Source organism: Oryctolagus cuniculus, chromosome 17 (genome assembly GCF_964237555.1).
Source record: "Oryctolagus cuniculus chromosome 17, mOryCun1.1, whole genome shotgun sequence".
Classification (NCBI taxonomy): Eukaryota; Metazoa; Chordata; class Mammalia; order Lagomorpha; family Leporidae; genus Oryctolagus; species Oryctolagus cuniculus.
Genome location: NC_091448.1, coordinates 16,004,961 through 16,023,066, shown reverse-complemented (window position 1 = coordinate 16,023,066; position 18,106 = coordinate 16,004,961). Strand labels below are relative to the sequence as shown.

The following is an 18,106-nucleotide window of genomic DNA, read 5'->3' as shown; positions in this document are numbered from 1 at the left end:
AAATATTCAAAATATTATCTATTAAAGGACTTGTATTCAAAATATATAGAGGCCTACAAATTAATGAAAAGGAAACCCATTAAAAATGAGTAAAATATGTGAACACTTTACCAAAAAAGAATATATAAAGATATGCAAAAGACTAACATAAAGTGCTGGCTTTGTGGCTCAGCAGGTTAAGACTCTGCCTGCGATAATGACATCCCAAATGGATGCCAGTTTGTTTCCTGACTGCTCCACTTCCGATTCAGCTCCTTGCTAACACACCTGGGAAAGCAGTGGAAGATGACCCAAGTACTTGGGCCCCTGCCACCCACCAGGGAGATCTGGAAGAAGCTCCTGGCTCCGGGCTTTGGCCCGTCCTATCCCTGGCTGTTGTGGCCATTTGGGGAGTAGACCAGCAGATGGAAAATGTCTGTCTCTCCTCTCTCCTCTCCTCTTCTCTTTCTCTCCAACCCTCCCTCTCTCTGAAACTCTGCCTTTCAAATAAATAAATAAATCTTTTAAAAAAGACCTAAATATGAAAAGACATCACTAGGCATCACTATAACCACAGTGAGATAGCATTACTTCCCCAGTAGAATGACTGAAAGTGGAAAGACTGGCAGTGCCAGGTGTTGTTGAAGGTTCAGGGCAGCCTAATTTCTCAGACTAATGGTTAGAATAGAAACTTTTGGACAATCTTATTAAGGTATATATACACTCATCCTGTGACTCAATTCTGTTCTAAGTATTTACCCAAGAGAAATGAAAGCAAATACCCACAAGAAGTCTTGTACTAGAGTATCATAGGAGTCTTATTCACAGGAGCCAAAAAACCAGAAACATTTCGAGTGCTTTGACCCATCCGTCGATGGGTAAATGTACCGACTGTAGTATGTTCACGTGGTGAACGACTGCCCAGCTGTGAAAAGGAGTGTCCTCTTCATGCATACAGTGTTATGCTTGGATATAAGGAACCTAATTCATAGCTCCTGCTCTTAGGGGGCTAACGGTCTACGTGAGGGAAAAGGGGAATGAGACACATTCATACATACAAGGAAACAAGATAAAGAGTGCATATTAGGAATATTGGGAAATCAAGGGCAGCGTGCCAGAGGAAGAAAACTTCAAGAAAGAGGAAAAATGTATTCTAGGCAAGGAAAACCACAGGTATGAATACCCTTAGTGAGAAACAAACGACTTCTGACGTCTTAAGTAAGTGTATCCCCGGTGTTATCTCACTGTACTTAGTCCTTTCCTTCAGATTCTGCATTACACTTTGTACTTAAAATTACAGTTTAATGCATTCAATTCAAGATGGACCTATAAATACAAGTTTCTCGGCATGTTCTATAACTTAACACTTTTACATCCCTGTCATGTAAATTTTTTTCATATTTGTTGAACAACTGATGTTCTCCAGAGTAAGTTAGGATGTCTGGAGTAAATAATCTGTGGGCAGGTAAACATAATTTTCAGCTCATGAAGGACTTTTTCATGTTAGTATCCAGTGTTTGACAGCAAAAAACCATAGAAGATTTGGAGCATTGAACTGGAAGAGTGCAAAGTAGTGTTTTGAGAAGATGAATTGATACCAGTTCTTTGGGAAGATTGAATGGAGAAGAAACATAAAATAGGGAAACAACTTAGGAATTAGGCATTGGGATTGTCTACATTTGAGATGCTGAACTCTAAGATAAAAATGATAGGCAAACCAGAGATACTTTACCAAGGAAGAACCTGGTGTTCTCATTATCCTCTTTTGTCCACTTTGTTTGAATAGGTGTGATATGTCATCCAGGAGTCTCTGCTGACTATTCTGAAATGTGTAGAATTTCAAGAGAATTTTCTCTGATGATCTAAAAGTTTTGTATTTCTAAGAAGTGTCTTTCTCACTTCCATTGGTGTTGAATTCCTTTTTTTTTTTTTTTTTTTTTTTAAATCCTTTCCACACAAGTCCAAACAAGAGAAGATGGCATGTAGAGATAAGAGCATGCAAGACCGCTTGAGACTGGGCCACTTTACCACTGTCCGACACGGGGCTTCTTTTACTGAACAGTGGACAGATGGCTATGCTTTCCAGAACCTTATCAAGTAAGTGAATTGTCATCATTAAATGGAGAATTGAAAAGTTGGTTTGGATTTTTTTTTTTTGTTTTCTATAATTGCAGTCATTAGTAATCCTAGAAGTGGTAGTCATCTTTTTATTATTTTTAAGTCACTATATGTTTAGAGAAATATAGAGAATAAGATAAAGTCCTGGGAAAAATGAACTAAATAATCAGAGAGATAAGAAGTAAGTTCTACAGTAAAGCTAAAAAGGAATCATAATTGCTGAAGCCACGGAAGGAAATCTTAACTTGAGGTCTTTTAAATTGTGTTATAGCTTTTGATGAGGAGTCTGTTACATTTTTCTGGGTCTGGGGATAAATTAAGTAAGCAAGAGCATAAGGAAGAATTTCTTGATTTAGGTACAAAACCATAGAAGAACCTTACAGAACATGTCCCTGAGGCTTTTAAGACAGTGTCGATCAACAGAGAGAGTTCTTTTGAAGGCAGGGGCCGAACCAGCCCTACCGTGGGTGTCTGACACCGACTTGGAATCCCAAGTACTCCTTCTCTTTTGTCATAACTTTTAATTTGAAACACTCAAATATTTACTCCAAGAAGGAAATCAACATTTAGAATCCTGTTTCCAACTGTGTGAATAGCTACTAATAGCTCAGGACTTTAAAAAAAAATACCTTTTGTTGTATCTTATTTTTATTTGTTAAAACATTTCTATCTGAGACTGGAGTTGGAGACATTGTAGTTTTGATCATGGGCTCTAAAACTTCATCTCTAGATCATGGTGAGGTGAAGGTTCCCTAGACCACCTTTCTCATGTGTTTTTCCATGCTGAAGTAGCCTGCTGAGTATGACTTGATGGGTGTGGGCTACTTTTTTTTAATTATTACGATTTTAGAGATTTTATTTATTTATTTGAGAGGTAGAGTTACAGACAGTGAGAGGAGAGACACAGTGGGATCTTCCTTCCGCTGGTTCACTCCCCAATTGGCCGCAACAGTCGGAGCTGGGCCGATCAGGAGCCAGGAGCTGCCTCAGGTCTCCCACGTGCACGCGGGGGCCCAAGGACATGTGCCTTCTCCTACTGCTTTACCAGGCCATAACAAAGAGCTAAACTGGAAGTGGAGCAGCTGGGACTAGAACTGCCGCCATATGGGATGCCAGTGCCACAGGTGGAAGATTCACCCACTGTGCCACAGCACCAGCCCCGGGGCTACTTTTGAGTAATAATGAAACATATATAAAATATGCCTGAAAAAAAGTATAGATAATGATAATGTTTATAACTTTGTTAAAACTAAGCTCTGGATTACACCTCAGTAATCACTGTATTCTATGTGTAACTTAGTTGAAATGTGTTTTGCTTCACAAGTGTATCTCAGATGTGTATATTCTGATGTAAGAAGAGGCTATTGGGTCAGGCATTTAGCTCAACAGCTAAGATGCTGCTTGGATCCCCCACATTCCGTATTGAAGTGCCTAGGTTCAAGTCCTGGTTCTGTTCCCCATCCTGTTTCCTGATAATGCACACCCAGAGAGGCAGCAATGATGGCTCAACTACTTGAGTCCCTGCTACCCACTTCGGAGGTGTAGATAGAGTTCCTGGTTCCTGGCTTTGGCTTAGCCCAGCCTCAGTTGTTGTGGGCATTTGGGGAGTGAACCAATAGATGGAAAATTTCTGTCTTTCTGTGTCTCTCTTTTTCTGCCTTTCAAATAAAGTGAAAATCAGTAAGTAGAATTTTTTTAAAAAAGAAGCAGCAACTATTAAGTAAAAAAAACAAAAAGTGAAAACAAACAAAAAAAAAACCCCACATCTTATATACAAAACAGAGACTTTCGAGTTAGGCTAGGTACCAGAGGTTCAGAGCAGCGTTCACTCTAGGCTGTAGGTGTAGTTGAGTGATGATAGCAGAAGCACACCAGGGCCGTGTAAGTGAGTGGCACGGAGATATGGCACCCATCCCATCACGTCTGACTCTGACATACAAATTGCCTTAAAAGTGACACACCATCCAGTATCCAGATTTGGTAGACTGGGGTCAGAAGAAGATAAAACTTTCATCTTCGTTAATGGTGAAAGCAGTCAACTGCTTAGACTGAGTTTCAGATGTGCTAATTCCTGCCAGCTCTTGATGAGGATTGCTCATTAGACGGTGGTCTCTTGAGACTTTGACTCAAAAAGGTCATGGGTTTGTACAGAGATATAAAGTGATTAAAGTTTTTTGTGTTTTTACTCTATTTTTTTATTATTATTATTTTTTGACAGGCAGAGTTAGACAGTAAGAGAGAGAGAGACAGAGAGAAAGGTCTTCCTTTTTTCCGTTGGTTCACCCCCAAAGTGGCTGCCACGGCCAGTGCATTGCGGCCGGCGCACTGTGCCGATCCGAAGCCAGGAGCCAGTGCTTCCTCCTGGTCTCCCATGTGGGTGAAAGGGCCCGAGCACTTGGGCCATCCTCCACTGCACTCCCAGGCCACAGCAGAGAGCTGGCCTGGAAGAGGAACAACCAGGACAGCATCCGGCACCCCGACCGGGACTAGAACCTGGGGTGCCGTCACCGCAGGCAGAGGATTAGCCTCTGGAGCCGTGGTGCCGGCTGTTTTTACTCTATAAGCAATCTGATGTTTAAAAGGTTCTGGAATTCTTACACAGCTGCAGAATATGAAGTAATGACTGCTATAGAGCCATCATATCAGAAAAATCGGGATTATGTCAATGAAATCTCTGACAAAGATTGTTCCTTGTAGGGAGATAGCACTTTTCTCAAGATTTTAAGTTATAAAAATGTTAGAATATCTGTCTCTTCATTGGAGACTGTTTCTGGCTGATGTCTATTAACTAAAGTTATTTTATTGCCTAACATTGTACAGTAATAGATTATCTTTCTTACTTTGAATGCATAATTTGGAATTGAAATTCTTTAGTTCTAAAAGGCTGTATCTGATAAGTTCACACATGACATTTCTATGCAGAAGAAACTCTACAACATGCAAAATAAGTTGATGGGTTAAATAGTATCAGACAAGGAGCCATTGCTGTGGCTTAGCAGGTAAAGCCGGCGTCTGCAGCACTGACATCCCATGTGGGCGCCGGTTTGAGACCCAGCTGCTCCACTTCTGATCCAGCTCTTTGCTATGGCCTGGGAAAGCAACAGAAGATGGCCCAGGTCCTTGGTCGCCTGCACCCATGTGGGAGTCTTGGAAGAAGCTCCTGGCTTCTGGCTTTGGATCAGCCCAGCTCTGCCTGTTGCAGCCATTTGGGGAGTGAACTAGCAGGTGGAAGACCTCTCTCTCTCTCTCTCTCTGTCTCTCTCTCTCTCTCTCTGCCTCTCTGCCTCTCTGCCTCTCTGCCTCCGCCTCTCTGTAGCTCCACCTTTCACATAAATAAATACCAAAAAAAAAAAAAAGAAAGATTTCTATCAGATAGCAGTACTAGGTCTTAGGGGAAGAGACAAACCTCAAGACATTTAAAATTGGGACTAGTGCTGTGGCATAGTGGGTAAAGCCGCGGCCTGCAGTGCTGGCATCTCATATGGGCGCCTGTTTAAGCTCTAGCTGCTCCACTTCCAATCCAGCTCTCTGCTATGGACTGGGAAAAGCAGTAGAAATTGGCCCAAATCCTTGGGCCCCTGCTCACACATGGGAGACTTGGAAGAGGCTCTTGGCCCCTGGCTTTGGATCAGTGCAGCTCCGGCTGTTGTGGCCAATTGGAGAGTGAATCAGCGGATGGAAGACCTCTCTCTCTCTCTCTCCCTCCTTCCCTCCCTCCCTCCCTCTCTCCTTCCTTCTCTCTCTCATTCTCACTTGCTTGCTCTGCCTTTCCTTCTCTCTCTGTGTAACTCTGACTTTCAAATAAATAAATAAATCTTTAAAAAAAAAAAAGAAAGAAAAAAGACATTTAAAATTCAATTCAGATAATCAAGTGTAGCCAACAGGAGTCTCCACACAGTTCTTTTTTTTCTAACTTTTTTTTACTTTTTTTTTTTTAAAGGTTCACTTATTTACTTGAAAGTCATAGTTACACAGAGGGAGAAGGAGAGGCAGAGAAAGAGAGAGAGAGAGAGAGAGAGAGAGAGAGAGAGAGAGAGAGAGGTCTTCCATCTGCTAGTTCACTCCCCAGATGGCCACAACGGCCGGAGCTGCTCCAGTCTGAAGCCAGGAGCCAGGAGCTTCTTCCAGGCCTCCCATGTGGTGCAGGGGCCCAAGGACTTGGGTCATCTTCCACTGCTTTCCTAGGGCATAGCAGAGAGCTGGATCAGAAGTGGAGCAGCCAGGACCCGCTTGGTGCCCATATGGGAGGCTGGAACTGCAGGTGGCGGCCCTACGCACCACATCACAGCACCGGCCTCTTTTCTTCTAACTTTGTTTTCTGGCTCCCTTAGAGTGATCTTTGATTTCCTAAAACAGAAAGTTTACTGTATAATAAGAAAATCATATCAGATTTGTAACATTTTTGGGCCGGATTAGTGAGTTTTACTTTCTGTAGTATATTTGAACCTGTTGAAAAAGTAGCTTGATAGCTCCAAGAAAGTAATGTTAAAAACTAGTGTACACTTTTTTATTTAAATAAGACTCAGTGGCAAGATAATTAAAATTCTTTACTAAGATTTCTTTCATATTTGAATAAAGTACATTAATGAGATTTGACCCATGTTCAGAATAGTGGTTGTTTGCTATGTGGGTTATGAGAGGAAGTAAATTACACTTCAGAGTCTTGTAATGCTAGTTCAAGTATTTGTTTTAATGTAGGGAGTTCCAGTACTCATTACAAAGCAATTTCTGATGAACCCTCTGATTTTCAGTCATCTGATCCAAAATCGTGTAACCTTTTTTTTTTTTTAAAGATTTATTTTATTTATTTGAAAGAGTTACAGAGTGAGGTAGAGCCAGAGAGAGAGAGAGAGGTCTTCCATGTTCTGGTTCACTTAAATGATCACCACGGCCAGAGCTGAGCTGATCTGGAGCCAGGAGTTTCTTCTGGGTCTTCCACATGGGTACAGGGGCCCAAGGACCTGTGCCATCTTCTACTGCTTTCTCAGGCCATAGCAGAGACCTGGATCAGAAGTAGAGCAGTTGGGATTGGAACCAGCACCCATATGGAATGCTGGCACTATAGGCCAGGGCTTTAACCCACTGTGCCACGGTGCCCGCCCCATCCTTTTTTTTAAAAAAGATTTATTTATTTACTTGAGAGACAGAGTTACACACAGAGAGAGGGAGAGACAGAGAGAAATGTCTTCCACTTGCTGGCTCACTCCCAAAGTGGCTGCAATAGGTGGAGCAGGGCCCAACCAAAGCCAGGAGCCAGGAGCTTCTTCTGAGTCTTCCACATGGATACAGGAGCCCAAGCATCTGGGCCATCCTCTGCTGCTTTCCCAGGGCATAAACAGGAAGCTGGATTGGAAGTGGAGCAGCTGGGGCTTGATTGGCACCCATATGGGATGCCAGTGCCACGGGCAGATGTTTAACCTACTGCACGGCAGCGCCAGCCTCTAATCTATTCTATTTTACAATTGCTAGTACAGAGTAAATGGACTTTAAGAAGTTCTCATCTGAGATACTCATGTGCCATTTGTACATCACTTACTAACTTTTCCTGCTGCTGTTAATGTCTGAAAATGTGTGCATTTATTTTTTAACACCTCTCCTACTAGTTACTTATAGTATGGTTGGGGTCTATAATACTGCTTTACTGTTGAATCTGTTTTCATTTCTAAAGTTGCTGTAACAAAATAGCATGAATTACATGGTTTAAAGCAATAGAAACTTATTCTGTCACAGTTTAGGAAGCCAAATGTTTAAATTCAAGGCACGGGATCCTCCTTCTGGAGAATCCTTTGGATCCGGGTAGGATCCTTTGCCTGTTCCAGGGTTCTGGTAAATCTGCATGTTTCTTGGCTAGTGGCAGCAGCACTTCAGTCTGCCTGTCTTCACATGGTGTTCTCCCCATGTGTCTCTGTGCCTCCTCTCTTGTTAATGACAGAGCCATATTGGATTAAGGGCCTGTTCTATTCCAGTATGATCTGATGTTAGCTAATACTTCAATGAGTCCATTTCCAAATAGGGTCATATTCTGAAGTATTGTGGATTAAGACTTTAACATGTCTTAAAAAGGACACAGTTCAGTGCACAGTGGCACCTAAGACTCATGATTGGGGCCGGTGCTGTGGTGCAGCGGGTTAATGCCCTGGCCTACTGTGCTAGCATCCCTTAGGGCACCGGTTTGAGTCCTGGCTGCTCCACTTCCGGTCCAGCTCTCTGCTATGGCCTGGGAAAGCAGAAGAAGATGGCCCGAGTCTTTGGGCCCCTGCACCCACATGGAGACCCAGAAGAAGCTTCTGGCTCCTGTCTCTGGGTCGGCGCAGCTGCAGCCATTGCAGCCATTTGGGGAGTAAACCATCAGATGGAATTCCTCTATCTGCCTCTCCTCTCTCTATGTAACTCTTTCAAATAAATAAATAAATCTTTTTTTTTTTTTTTTAAGATTTTATCTATTTATTTGAGAGCTAGAGTTACAGATAATGAGAGGGAGAACCAGAGAAAAAGGTCTTCGTCTCTTGGTTCACTCCCCAATGGTCGGAGCTGCATCAATCCAAAGCCAGGAGCCAGTGCTTCTTCCAGGTCTCCCATTTGGGTGCCGGGGCCCAAGCACTTGGGCCATCTTCTACTGCTTTCCCAGGCCATAGCAGAGAGCTAGATAAGAAGAGGAGCAGCTGGGACTAGAACCGGCGCCCATAGGGGTTGCTGGCTCTGCAGGCAGAGGGTTAACCTACTGTGCTACAGTGCCAGCCCCAATAAATAAATCTTTAAAAAAAAAAAACACACACAAGGACTCATGGTCTTGTTTTCTCTTGGCTTTTTAAGCAGAGTTAGTTAAATCTGAGAAGGGTTTATTGAGTCATCAGTACTTCCGTAGAAGATGATGAAATAGTCTCTTTCTTATGATGCTGCATAAGAAATGTTTGAGGATCCACTCTATGAAAGGCATTGTTATATGTGCTGGTGGATATAAAGGCTACTAAGACAGGATTCCTCGTTTAGCTTATTGATACAATCCAGATCTTTACACTGTACTCAAAAAATAAACCTAAAGCAATTGCCACTATCAGACTCTTACTCTTCAGTATGAATAGCTGAACAGTCTTAGAATATCTAGCATTGATATGGGTGTCCTTATAATTAATATGTAACACTGACCTTTGAGTACATAAGCTTTCATGTTAAAGCAAACTCTGTTATTATCTGAACATACATATATATGTATGTATTTTTTTTTAAAGATTTATTTATTTATTGGAAAGGTAGAATTACAAAGAGGCTGAGAGAGAGAGAGGGGTCTTCCATCTGTTGGTTCACTCCCTCCATGGCTGCAATGGCCAGAGCAGCCGGGACTTGAACCAGGACCCCTATGGGATGCCAGCCCTGCAGGTGGTGGCTTTACCCAAGGCGCCACAGCGCCGACCTCCCAAATATATATTTTAAGATTTTCCCAAGGGTGTTTTGTAGTCTGTGTACCCTGTGTTCATGGTTTATATATGCGATGGCTATTTATATGGATGACATAGGGCTCCTCTCTCGGTGAATCTGAAGAGAAAAAGTGTATGAATTCTCCTTGAAAATGATGAAGGTGGTTGCTAAAGTCTCAATCTCGCAAAGCAGAATTTTCAAAGGTAAAATATTGTGGAGTTCTGCTTGACCACTGTGGTTCATAGTTTAAAGTTTAGATTGTATGGTTATCTCCAGAGAGTTTAGGGTGCCTTGCTGTCATAGTCCCTGAAAGGTTAGAGATGAGCTAAGATATTTCTTTTTTTCTTTTCTTTTTTTTTTTTTTATTTGACAGATAGAGTTAGACAGTGAGAGAGAGAGATAGAGAAAGGTCTTCCTTCTGTTGGTTCACCCCCCAAGTGGCCGCCACGGCTAGAACTACACCTATCCAAAACCAGGAGCCAGGTGCTTCCTCCTGGTCTCCCATGTGGGTGCAGGAGCCCAAGCACTTGGGCCATCCTCCACTGCCTTCCCAGGCCACAGTAGGGAGCTGGACTGGAAGAGGAGCAGCCAGGATTAGAACCCAGTGCCCACATGGGATGCCGGGCACCACAGGTTGGAGGATTAACCATGTGAGCCATGGCACCGGCCCCAAACTAAGATATTTCATCAACTTTATTTTTAGTTGAGAAATTTGTGTTCAGATAAGGTAAATGTCTTCCTCAAGGACATTCATTGAATCCCTAAAAGGAAGAATGTGATTTTACCTAAGGATTCTATGTCTTTTTGTTTACTGTTTTAAGATTTATTTATTTATTTGAAAGGCGGAGTTAGACAGAGCGAGATCTGTTCACTCCGCAAATGGCCGCAACAGCCAGAGCTGGACTGATCTGAAGCCAGGAGCCAGGAGCTTCTTCCTAGTCTCCCACATGAGTGCAGAGGCCCTAGCATTTGGGCCATGTATTGCTTACCCAGGCTCATTAGCAGGCAGCTGGATTGGAAGTAGAGCAGTCTAGATGTGTACCAGCAAAATATGGGTTGCTGGGGCTACAGGTGGTGGCTTTACCCACTACACCACAGTGCTGGCCCCAGGATTTTGTATCAGTTTATTATTATTATTATTTGAAAGAGTTACAGAGAGAGGTAAAGACAGAGGGAGAGAGAGGTCTTCCATTCTGCTGGTTCACTTCCCAAATGACCACAACGGCCAGAGCTGAGCTGATCCAAAGCCAGGAGCCAGGAACTTCTTCCAGGTCTCCCACATGGGTGCAGGGGCTCATCTTCTGCTTTCCCAGACCATAGCAGAGAGCTGGATCATAAGAGGAGCAGCCGAGATTCGAACCAGTCCCCTTATGGTATTCTGGCACTGCATGCTGGGGCTTTAACCCACTGTGCCACAGCGCTGGCCCAGGATTATGTATCTTAATGCAATATTCTTTCACCGCATGAATTGATAAAATATTTTGGGAGGAAAACTTGTTGGTGGGGAAAGGCATATTCAATAGTAATTAGTTTTTTTCTTAGAATGTTCTTGAATTAAAATTTTTATTCCATTAAATCAATATGTGATCAGTAATCTGGCTTTTTTTTCCCCCTAAGATATACTTATTTATTTGAAAATCAGAGTTACAGAGAGAGAGGGAAAGACAGAGAGATCTTCCATCCACTGGTTCACTCAGATGACTTCAGTGGCCAGGGCTGGGCCAGGCTGAAGTCAAGCGCCAGGAGATTCATCCTTGTCTCCCACATGGGAGGCAAGGGTCCAAGTACTTTGACAGTTTTCTGCTGTTTTTCCCAGACCATTAGCAGGGGGCTGGATTGGAAGTAGAGCAACCAGGACTTGAACCAGCACCTGAATAGGATGCTGGTGTCACAGGTGGTAACTACCTACTGTGCTACAACACCAGTACCAACCTGGCTAATCTTAGAGCCTCCAGGATTGCATTATCAATTGAACAGTTACCTATTTGTGATACTCTGTATATGTTAATCCTGCTTTCAGTATTGTCCTTCCAGGTATGGGAGTATAACTTTATTATGAGTATCTTTCCTAGAGTATTCTGGGTTTTCTGTTGCCATTTTTTTTAGGAAAGATGTATTTATTGTGGAAAAGGTCTGACAACTACAGAGTTCAACAAGGGGGGTAGAAGAGGTTTCATTTGAAAATAGGTTTTAAAAGGGGCCGGCACTGTGGTGTAGCAGGTAAAGCTGCCTCCTGCAATGCCAGCATCTCATATGGGCGCGTGTTCAAGTCCCGGCTTGTGCACTTCCAATCCAGTTTTCTACTGTGGCCTGGGAAAGCAGTGGAAGATGACCCAATCCTTGGGCCCCTGCACCCACGTGGGAGACCCAAATGAAGCTCCTGGCTCCTAGTTTTGGATTGGCACAACTCATGCTGTTGTGGCCATCTGGGGAGTGAACCAGCGGATGGAAGATCTTTCTCTCTCTCTCTTTCTCTCTCTCTCTCTCTTTCTGTCTCTCTCTCTCTGTAACTCTGCCTTTCAAATAAAATAAATAAATCTTTTAAAAAAAAAAGGAAATAGATTTTTAAAAAGTTAGATTTTGTCATTCTGCAAAGGTGATGGTTGGTTCAAGAAAAGAGCGAGGGTGAGGGGAGCATAGTAGAATGTAGGGGCAGAGAGACAGAATGAAGTCTATTAAGTGGTTCGTCTGAAATCTTAGTTTATTTTTCTATACTAAGTCTATAAAATTTAATAGCTGTTGGGTTGTAGGGTACATGAGAGATGGTTTTTCTTATAATGGGATTTTTATGGATTCCTACTTTGAATACTACAGGTTGAGTATATTCCTTATCTGAAATCAGAAGTATTTCAGATTTTGGAGTTACTTGGATTTTAGAATATTTGCATGGACTCTACTGGTTGGGTATCCCATATCTGAAATGCAAAATCTCCAAAATCTAAAACTTTTTAAAAATATAATTATTTATTTTTGTATTTGAAAGATAGGGAAAGAGATATTGAGAGATCTTCCATTCACTGGTTCACTCCCCAGCACCAGCAACAGCCAGGACTGGGTTATAGGGACCAGTACTTGAATGAACCATCACTTGCTAGCTCACAGGGTGTGCATTGGCAGGAACTGGAATCAGAAGTTCAGCAAATATGCAAGCAGTGAGTTATTTTTGTTTGCTCTATTGCTGTTAGAATTGTTTTTGACCTTTCTCTCTGCAACACCTTTATATCTCTAGGCAACAAGAAAGGATAAATTCACAGAGGGAAGAGATAGAAAGACAGCGGAAAATGTTAGCAAAGCGGAAACCTCCTGCCATGGGTCAGGCCCCTCCAGCAACCACTGAGCAGAAGCAGAGGAAAAGCAAGACCAACGGAGCTGAAAATGAAACGTATGTTCTTTATTGATAAGAACTGAGACATCACATCCTCTCCCAAAATGCAGGTGTTCTAGTGAATTCCACTGGAAACAGGAATTCGAGAGGTTTCACAGGGTTTAAGCTGTTTTTCAGTTAAATTAATAGATTTGTTTAACCTTAGTTCTGCTCTTTACGGAGTTTTGAATGCTAAGAAGTAATATCACTTCATTTGATGTGGTTTTTGGCCACTCAGAACAGATCGGATGTCAGTATATTCAAATGATATTGCTTATGCGGGGTACTGTACTTCAAACATTGATGGAAAATTGATTTAAGACAAATACGTGTACAAAAAAATTTGAAGTCCTTGTAAACAAGGAATCTTATGAAAACTCATGAAAAATCTGTTTATGGAAAGATTATGGATTTCAGAATTTTGGGCACAAACAATAACATTTTTAAATTGCATTTTCCATGGATTTTTTGAAGTACTCTGGTATGTTATTCTACGTTATGGAATATTGGTATCATCTCATGGGGCTTCTCTGGCTACTATTTCAGACTGAAGAATGCTCTTTATTGGTCAAAGAACACATTGTTAAGAATCAGAAACTTAACAGAGTAAGCCAGGGAAAAAAAAGCTGTTATTTTAGGAAAAGGACGTTTTCCCAATAAGCCAAATCTTGACCTCACCAGAATTTTTTCCTATTCTGGGACCTAAGGAAAACATCAGAATTGTAAATTGCAGTGTGGTCATCTTTTTCTGTCAGTAAACAACTGTTACAGAGCTGCCATGTATAGTGGGGTTGAAAATCCTCAGCACAAATGCCTCCCTTCTTCATTCCTTCCTTTCTCTTTCAATGCAAGTAAGTTTCATATCCAAAGGTAGCCACAAATAAAAGGGATAACATTACTTTATTGAAAAGGGATAACATTAACTTATTGACCAATACGTCTTTTGTCTTTATGTTTTGTACATCAGTTCACAAAAACATATTAACCCATAATCACTTCAAATATAATAATAGTAATAGTATACCATTATTAAAGTCCATGGTATCCCAGAAATGCATCTTTCTCTGTTCCAGTGATAAACATGGCTTAGTGCCAATCTTTACTTTCCCCATACATAGCGATTAGCTGATGTCTTATGGGTAAATATTTTCCTTGACAGTTGTTTAGAGTATGTTAAGTGCTTATTTTAGGTAATAAAAAAGTTCAAGTGGGAGCCCAGATTTGAAAGATTATCATTGTTTTCTTTGTAACTCTGGTTATTTTTCACAGGGGTTTTCCCTCTATTACTTAAAAATCATTTAATGCTAGTGCACAAAACCATTGGCTTAAGAGTGGTAAATAAAGTGTAGGTTGTTTCTTTGCCACAGAACAACAGATTTTGTTCTAGGCAAGGCGTGTGTCTGTGAGAAATTGCCGCCTAGAGTTCTGTGTAAAATGCAAACTAGAAGCCTTTAGTCCAGTTTTTAGTTAGAATATTTGTGACGTGGCGCTTTCCTTTGACTAGAAGCCAAAAACAAGCCTTTCCTGGTACTGAACCTATTTCAAGCAGAGAATTCCTAGTTCTAGTCCCTTTTTTACTGGTGTGAAATGCAGTGATAGATACAGGTGTTTCTACAACTATAAAGGCTGAAGTAATAACCCTAGTGGATGTCTTATTTATACTCTTCCTAGTTCCTTTGAGTTGGAACTCAGATGCTCTATTTTGTAACTCTTCTTGTTTGCTAAGATAGCAATTCATTTTCCTGGTATTTAGAATACATCTAAACCATGAGTTCTAAAACTTTGAAATATGTATGTGTACTTCTGTCATGTGGAGAAGTTGGGGAGAAAGGAGTAAGATATCAGTTATCACTTGTACGTTCTGGAGATACGGGGATACAGGGGAAATAAGGGGAACGTGAAACGGGTGATTACCAATAGAGTCAGTGCTTTGAGAATTGGTTTAAGTACCATTTTCAGTATTCTTTTTGCATTCTCATTTAATAGTCAGAACACTTTGTTAGGTATTACTACTTGTTGCATTTTCAGGAAATTTACTTAAGAGATTAAAGTTACTTATTCAGGGCCACCTGACTAGCAACCCAGTTTTGCCTTGAACCTTACTACTCCTTGGGCTCCAAAGCTTAGACTGATTTTCTACTGTGTCTTTCTCCTTGATACTGCAGTGTCAAAGTCTGAGGGTCATTAAGAATAATCAAATCCATTGTCCTGTTGTCTTGCCCCTGAAAATATTTCTAGAAAAAAAAATTGGGGTTATTGCTCCTAATTGGTTTTCATCTGTGTAATGTCTGAGACAAAACTGATTTCATAAATAATGTAAAAATAAGTCCCTTTGTTTTCATATTTTACAAATTAGACTTTGGCTTTGGAGTACATCCTTCACATTGTATCTGATATTCTCATCAATTCTGCAAGATAATTTGTCTTTTAGTAATTTTTAACTGTGAGACTAAATATACTATATAGCATCTTGGACAGTTCTTATTAAATAGGCACATTATGATTTCAAATGACTACTGAAATTTCCACCATTATTTTCCAGGTTAACATTAGCAGAGTACCATGAACAAGAAGAAATCTTCAAACTCAGATTAGGTCATCTTAAAAAGGTAAGTGTAATAAGAAAATACATTTGGGGAAAAATGATTTCTAGTTTATATTTGGTGTGAAAGCTATTTGGTCATTGGGGCAAATGTAATAGTTTCACGTAGCTACAGAAATCTTGAGTATGCTGCTCTCACTGTCACATCTTGTTGTCTAATGGCAGACCTCGTTTCTTTTTATTTTCAAATCAATTCCAACCACCCGTTAAGATTACTTTGCAGGATCTGGTGTTGTGTCATAGTAAGTAAAGCTGCCCTCTGCAACATCAGCATCCCATATAGGCACTGGTTCTCATTCCAATCCAACTCCCTGCTAATGGCCTGGGAAAAGCAGCAGAAGATAGCCTAAGGGCTTAGGCCCCTGTTATCCATATGGGAGATATGGGAGATCCTGACTTCTGGCTTCAGACTGGCCCAGCCCTGGCCATTGTAGCCATCTGGAGGGTGAACCAGTGGATAGAAGATATCTCTGTGTGTCTCTCATGAACCAGTGGATGGAAGATCTCTCATTTGTGTGTCTCTCCCTCTTTCTTTCTCTGTAACTCTTTCAAATAAATAAATAAACTTAAAAAAAAAAAAAAAGCTTTTCTCCAAAAGTGTAATGTCATAAGGCTTCCCAAGTGGTTATCCTTAGAGTGAAAATTAAACATACAACCAGAACAGGTGATTTTTTTAATTAGTTTATCTGAAAGGCAGATTTACAGAGAGGCAGAGAGAGAAAGAGAGGTTTTCCATCCACTGGTTCGCTCCCCAAATGGCTGCAATGGCTGGAGCTGCACCGATCTGAAGCCAGAAGCCAGGAGCTTCTTCTGGGTCTCCCACGTGGGTGCAGGGGCCCAAGGACTTGGGCCATCTTATACTGCTTTTCCAATACAGCAGAGAGCTGTATCGGAAGTAGAGCAACTGGAACTCAAACTGGCGCCCATATGGGATGCCGGCACTGTAAGTAACGGCTTTACTCCCAGTGGCAGCCTCCAGGTGGTCTAAAATTGATTTTAAGACTCTTGTGGTGTGGTAAGTCACATAGCAGCTCTTAATTCTTGCCTAAAACTAACTAAAAAGTGGTCTTGCATAAACCATACTATAACACAGTGGCACTTAACAGAATGTATTATTGAAGGTATTCACTGAGATGTCTTCGATATAGATTGCTCAGCTCTTAAAATTCATCAACCCATACATTATTGGTGGACAGTATTCATGCTGATAATGGCAAAAAAGCATATAATAAACTACTGTTGTGTGTGTGTGTGTGTGTTTCACACTCTGGTTTTCTTTTTTTCCCACTGGGTTCTCCAATCTTGTTAATCAGTTGGACTTAAGACACCACATATAATCTATAGTTAGTGAAGAGAACCTGAGTTTTGTGAGCGGTGTTGCATGCCTCTGTGTATATACACAAAACATTTCCACAAACACAGGAGACTTAATAGTGTTGGTGGGCACCAAGAGGAAGGAGGGGGACGGTGGTGGACTTTCACTTTTCCCTGCACTCCTGTATATGGTTTGAATTTTATTATTTTCTGTGGGCTTTTTTAATGATAACATTCTAGTTGTTTTTTTTTTCCCAAAAAAATCTTTCTTCAAAGCATCTTCCATTGAAAAATGTCTAGTGTTGTTTTTGAAATTAGACTGAAAACGTAAAAATTCTATTTTTTTCTTTTCATTTTAGGAGGAAGCAGAAATCCAGGCAGAGCTGGAAAGGCTAGAAAGGGTTAGAAATCTACATATCAGGGAACTAAAAAGGATACATAATGAAGATAACTCACAGTAAGCAACTTGGGGCTATATTGGGTCGGAGGTTGCTGAGCCCTCTCTGACATTAGTTTGAAAGGTCTAGAATGATGTTTTTGCTTAATAGAAATTTGGTAAATGATGCAACAGTGTATTTTGTAGAGTGTAATACAGTTTTTATGAACAAAATTGTGATTTGCTTTGACTTAAATATGTAAGAATTTATGTATGCATATATTATTTTTAAGGAGTAGAGGTTTCTAAAACAATATAGCTTTGCAGTCCTAAATGGTTGATGTATCTGCCTATTCAGATTTCCCTACTAAACCTTGAGAAAGGGGAACATGGGCCCACAGTGTGGTGTTGTGGAAAGAATAGGACACTCCATTTTAGAATGACCTTTAAGAACTATTTGGGTGTGGAGATTTTAAGTATGACTCTTAAATTCAGCACACTTATTTTATGTTAACACCCACCTTTGTTGATAATTCACTTAAGTAATTGAAACTGGGGATAATATGTTACCAATGGGAAAAAAGCTTTTATAAGTAATCTATTCTTTCCCACGTTTACCTGACGCACATTTTTTTTCACTTAGTCACAGCTTGTATTTTGTTGGGCCAAGGTGAGCCGTGGACGTTTCCTTTTGTAAAGGAGCAGGCAGCAACAGTTTACCATTTACTGAGAACTCTGTGTATCAAGCATGGGACCTAGTGCCCTTACATTCTCTCATTTAATCCTCATGAAAACTCAGTCATCTTCAATACATCAATCACGAAATGAGCCTGGAGAAATTAAGTTAACTTGATCAGAGACCCAGACTAGTGTGGCCAACAGTGTCACACTGGATCTTGGAGGTCCAAGTAATGGCATCTCTCCCCACAGGCACGCT

At 41.0% G+C, this 18,106-nt stretch overlaps 1 protein-coding gene across 18 annotated transcripts in view; it reads left to right on the top strand.

Moving 5' to 3' along the window:
• The window catches only part of TLK2 (tousled like kinase 2), a 130,680-nt gene that overhangs the window by 82,129 nt on the left and 30,445 nt on the right, over positions 1-18,106 (top strand). For all 18 annotated transcript variants that reach the window (XM_070060514.1, XM_008271671.4, XM_008271669.4 and 15 more), the window contains 4 exons: positions 1,940-2,076; positions 12,743-12,895; positions 15,420-15,486; positions 17,153-17,250. In XM_070060514.1, the coding sequence (XP_069916615.1) occupies positions 1,940-2,076; positions 12,743-12,895; positions 15,420-15,486; positions 17,153-17,250 (455 nt within the window). The remainder of the gene's footprint in view (positions 1-1,939; positions 2,077-12,742; positions 12,896-15,419; positions 15,487-17,152; positions 17,251-18,106) is intronic.